Source organism: Scylla paramamosain, chromosome 46, assembly GCF_035594125.1.
Source record: "Scylla paramamosain isolate STU-SP2022 chromosome 46, ASM3559412v1, whole genome shotgun sequence".
Lineage (NCBI taxonomy): Eukaryota > Metazoa > Arthropoda > Malacostraca > Decapoda > Portunidae > Scylla > Scylla paramamosain.
This window is the reverse complement of record NC_087196.1, coordinates 1,644,396-1,648,950: the sequence shown is the minus strand read 5'-3', so window position 1 is coordinate 1,648,950 and position 4,555 is coordinate 1,644,396. Positions and strand designations below refer to the sequence as shown.

The 4,555-nt window shown below is 52.8% G+C and overlaps 1 protein-coding gene across 1 annotated transcript; it reads left to right on the top strand.

Moving 5' to 3' along the window:
- The first annotated feature begins 567 nt into the window (after positions 1-567).
- Positions 568-2,721, top strand: LOC135094751 (uncharacterized). Its single transcript, XM_063995096.1, has 2 exons — positions 568-1,355; positions 1,398-2,721. The coding sequence occupies exons 1-2, from the start codon at positions 1,296-1,298 to the stop codon at positions 2,718-2,720; spliced, it is 1,383 nt and encodes a 460-aa protein (XP_063851166.1). The 5' UTR covers positions 568-1,295; the 3' UTR covers position 2,721.
- Positions 2,722-4,555: the final 1,834 nt, after the last annotated feature.

The following is a 4,555-nucleotide window of genomic DNA, read 5'->3' as shown; positions in this document are numbered from 1 at the left end:
AGTTGCAAGACTCGATATACTGGAAAAAACAAAAGGAATTTAAAACATAGAATCAATGAACATAATAGTATATCAAATCGTACACAAACAGTTAGCTCACCACTTTTTCTCTGCAATAGTAACACATTTATACATACATGATCATTCGTTATTGTAGAAGGATTTTATTATATTATATAAAGCTGACGTACATACAGACATTAAATATTAGAAGCTATTTAAATTAAACACCTGAAACCTAAATTAAGTCAACAACAGTCATCATCACAATTATGTTTTTCATATACTTTGCTCGGAGGTTCTGGGATCCGGGTTCCTTACTAATCTAGTTCTCACACCGCCATCCTTTGTCAGTCTTCACCACACCATAAACGACAGTGCACAAGGTTTGTCCATAGGTTTATACCTTTATTTTACTTGATTTTTTAAATTTATTTATTTAATATATATATATATATATATATATATATATATATATATATATATATATATATATATATATATATATATATATATATATATATATATATATATATATATATATATATATATATATATATATATATATATATATATATATATTGTCACGAGAGGGCAAGATCATGAAGATACCCAGACTGAGTCCCAGCTGAAGTGGAGGATGACGTCACACTACGTCACCTCGCCGGCCGCCTACCCTGGGGCTCGGGAGTATCACGTGACGTGTAGCAGCCCTGGGATTGGTGGCGGAACAGTTTGGGAGACAGAGTGGCGGGAGAACACTGGTGAGGGAAGAAAGCCCGCGCGTCGCCGACACTGCCTTCGGTACTTGTATGTTCCTTTGTGAGCTGGAGCGAGGCGTCAAGAAGCCTTCCGAGGGTCGACAAGAGGCCCGGGGTGCCGAGCTACAGCATAGGACTACTGTGTAGTGTGAGCAACGGAGAATAGAGGGCCAGAAGCCACAAGTGTGTTTTACTACTCGCCTTCTGAGGGGAGCCAGGGGAGAACACGGAGCGCCGCAGGGTAAGTTCACCGTCACGTATGCAGGAAGCACCGGACCCTAAAAGTGTAAGTGTGACTGCCCACAGGGTGGTGAAGTTACAGTGGTGTCAGGATCGTGGGATGAGTTAAGTGCTAACTGTGTGCGTCGCGGTGTGTTACCGAGTGTGCGTGTGTATTGGACAGGGGAGGCGAGCAGCGGTGGTACGGGTAACGTACTTGTGGATCGCAGCGGGCGGGCGGACGGTGCAGTGTGTTTTGCCATGGTAAGCTGCGTGTTGTGTTAAGTTACGGTGCCTTACAGTAATTAAGTCAGCATGGCGGCGAAAGAAATCACACTAGCGGATGTTATGAGTGCCCTGAAGGCGCAGGGAGAGGTACAGCATGCTGAGATGAGTGCCCTGAAGGCGCAGGGAGAGGTACAGCATGCTGAGTTGCAAGCGGTGACGAGCAGTGTAGACCGTGTATTTAAGGAGGTTATGGGGCTCGTGAAGGAGGAGTGTTCACGGGTTAAAGACGAGGTGTTAAGTGAAGTGTTCACCAAGGATCAGGTGAAGGGAGAGGTGGAAAAAGCGGCCAGTGAACTGAGGAGATATGTGGATGAGGTTGTGGCGGCACAGGCGCCTCCTGTACTCTCTCAGCATAAAGGCACGCTGTTCCGGTCAAGTGGGCGTGCTAGTGAGACTGAGGGGGGGAGTGACGAAGGGGAGGAGGATAATAGTTGTCACGGAAGCCTAAACAGCCTTTCTCCATTGGCCAAGGTGATACCGTCTCCCCTACGCTCTCCTGTAAACGTCTTATCACCTCCACCATCCCCGCTAGCCTCAGTAAAGTCGTACCCCTCTGCTGCCAGCTCCACGTCACGGAGGCTGAAGGACGGGACGAGGCGCCGGCCACAGGAGTTCGATGGAACAGTGTCTTGGGAAGCGTATAAGACACAGTTCGAGCTCTTGGCCAGTGCCCGCCAGTGGAGTCGCCCTGAGATGGCCATGCAGCTGGTGTGGGCACTCAAAGGACCGGCATTAGAAGTCTTGAACCAGCTGCCAGCTGCCCAGCGGTGCTCGTATAGTAAAGTGACGGCGACACTGGAGAGGAGGTACGGGTACCAGCACCAAACCGAGGTGTTCAGGACAAGGTTCCGGGCCAGGTTACGAGGCCCGGGGGAGACCCTGACACGCCTGGCGCAGGATTTGGAGGTGCTGGTGCGGCGTGCGTACCCGGAGGCCAGTGAGGAGATGATCACCATTCTCCTGCGGGATCAGTTCGTTGATGCCATCGATAACCAACAACTGAGGATATACGTCCAGCAGGCACACCCCAAGGACCTTCAGGAGGCCCTGGCGAGGGGCCTGGAGATGGAGTCATTTCTCCGGACGACGCGGGAGCGACCCAGCGGGAATTATGTCCCGCAGAGAGTGAAGGCAAAGAAAGGGGCCGTGCAGAAGGCCTACTCTAGCCCTTCACCGCCCCTAGGTGAGTTCAGGGGTAAGTGCTACTCTTGCGGGCAGCAGGGGCACACCAAGAGGTACTGCCCGCAGGGATCGAGTAGCGGAAAGGCTGTCAACGGCAGAGCAGGGCAGTACCAGTACAAACCCTGTTGTTGGAACTGCGGTCAGGGGCACAAGACGGCAGAGTGTGCCCTCGTCTCTCCCAGGGATAGCAAGGAGGCTGGGGGAAACGGAAAGAGGCTGGTGGAAGGGGTCGAGCGCCAGCCAGAGAGCCAGAGACCCCAGTCCGCCTAAGTTGCCGCGCCGAGGGTGCCCGGACAGTGCAGGTGGGCGGGCAAGTGGATGGCAAATCTTGCTGCCTCACTGTGGACTCGGGCGCGGAACGTACCTTCGTGCAGGACGGGGTGGTGGCAACTGGACAGCCCCCGGTGGCCCAGCAACAACTGTGTGGTATTACAGGGCACTGCACACAGCTGAGGGGACCAGTGCATGCCAGGATTGCGGTTGGCAGCACGGAGGAGCATCTTCCCGTCTTTGTAGCGGACGTCGGGGAGAACTTGCTCGGCCTAGACTACCTGAAGCAGAGCAGGGCGGTGCTGGACTTCGGGGAAATGACTGTGTCTGTCAGAGGTAGTGTGGTGCCGCTACAGGAGGGCGGTGTTGACGCAGAGGAGTGTGAAGCTTCAATTGAAACTCACCGAGCCCATACTGCGTCCCTACCCGAAGCTAGCCACCGCTGCCGTCTCAGTAAGGAACAGAAGGAGGAAAGTCAAGGGTCGGAAGAGTGTGAAGGTGTACAGACGACTATGGACCCGGAAGGTCATTGCGAGGACATGCAAGGGAGTAGCACTGGGGTTCCACCTCATCTGCAGGATCTATTGCAGAGGAGTTCGGCATGCCTGTCTGGGGAACAGGTGGACGAGGTGAAGGAAGTGCTGACTCTGTATGCAGATGTCTTCTCGCAGGGAGATAATGACCTGGGCCGGACCAGTCTGGTTAAACACCACATTCACACAGGGGATAGTCGGCCGGTTAAGTTGCCGCCCCGCCGGATTGCGCCTGCTCGTCGGCTGGAAGTGGAAAAAGCCGTGGAGGAGTTGCGCGCGCAAGGGATAATCGAAAAGTCGGCTAGTCCCTGGAGTGCTGCTGTTGTCCTCGTTAAGAAGAAGGATGGGTCTACCAGGTGTTGTGTGGACTATCGGGGCCTTAACGCGGTGACGACAAAGGACTCTTACCCTCTACCGAGGGTGGATGACACGCTTGACGCGCTCACGGGGGCCCAGTGGTTCTCCACCTTAGACTTGAAATCAGGTTACCATCAAGTTGAGGTTGCGGAGGAGGACAGAGAGAAAACGGCCTTCTCGTATGGGCAGGGACTGTATCAGTTTAAAGTGATGAGTTTTGGTCTGGTGAATGCCCCGGCCACCTTTGAGCGTCTAATGGAGCGTGTGTTGGATGGGTTGCTGTGGAAAAGCGCCCTGGTGTACTTGGACGATGTGCTAGTGTACGGGAATTCGTTCAAGGGGGCTCTGGAGAGGCTTAAGACAGTGTTGGACAGGTTCAGGGGGGCAAATGTGAAACTCAGTCCAAAGAAGTGTAGCCTGTTCCAGAGGGAAGTGCCGTTTCTGGGTCACATAGTGAGTAGTGAGGGAGTGAAAACAGACCCTGGTAAGGTAGAGTCAGTTAAGGAGTGGCCAGTGCCGCGCAGTGTGACGGAAGTGCGCGGGTTCCTTGGGTTGTGTACGTACTACCGGAGGTTTGTGAAGGGTTTTGCGCAAATTGCGGTGCCACTCCATCACTTGACTCGTAAAGGGGCATGCTTTCACTGGAGCGAGGACTGTCAACGTGCCTTTGAAACTCTGAAAGAGGCTCTCGCTAACGCCCCTGTGTTACCGTACCCGGATCCAATGAAACCATACGTGTTGGATTGTGATGCGAGTGCTGAGGGAGTAGGAGCCGTCTTGTCCCAGGAGAAAGACGGACAAGAGTGGGTCGTCTCCTACTTCAGCAGGAAGTTCTCAGCCCCTGAAAGGAACTATTGCGTCACTCGTAAGGAGTTGTTGGCAGTGATCCTGGCCATTGATCACTTCCATCCTTACTTGTACGGGGCCAGATTCAAGATTAGGACA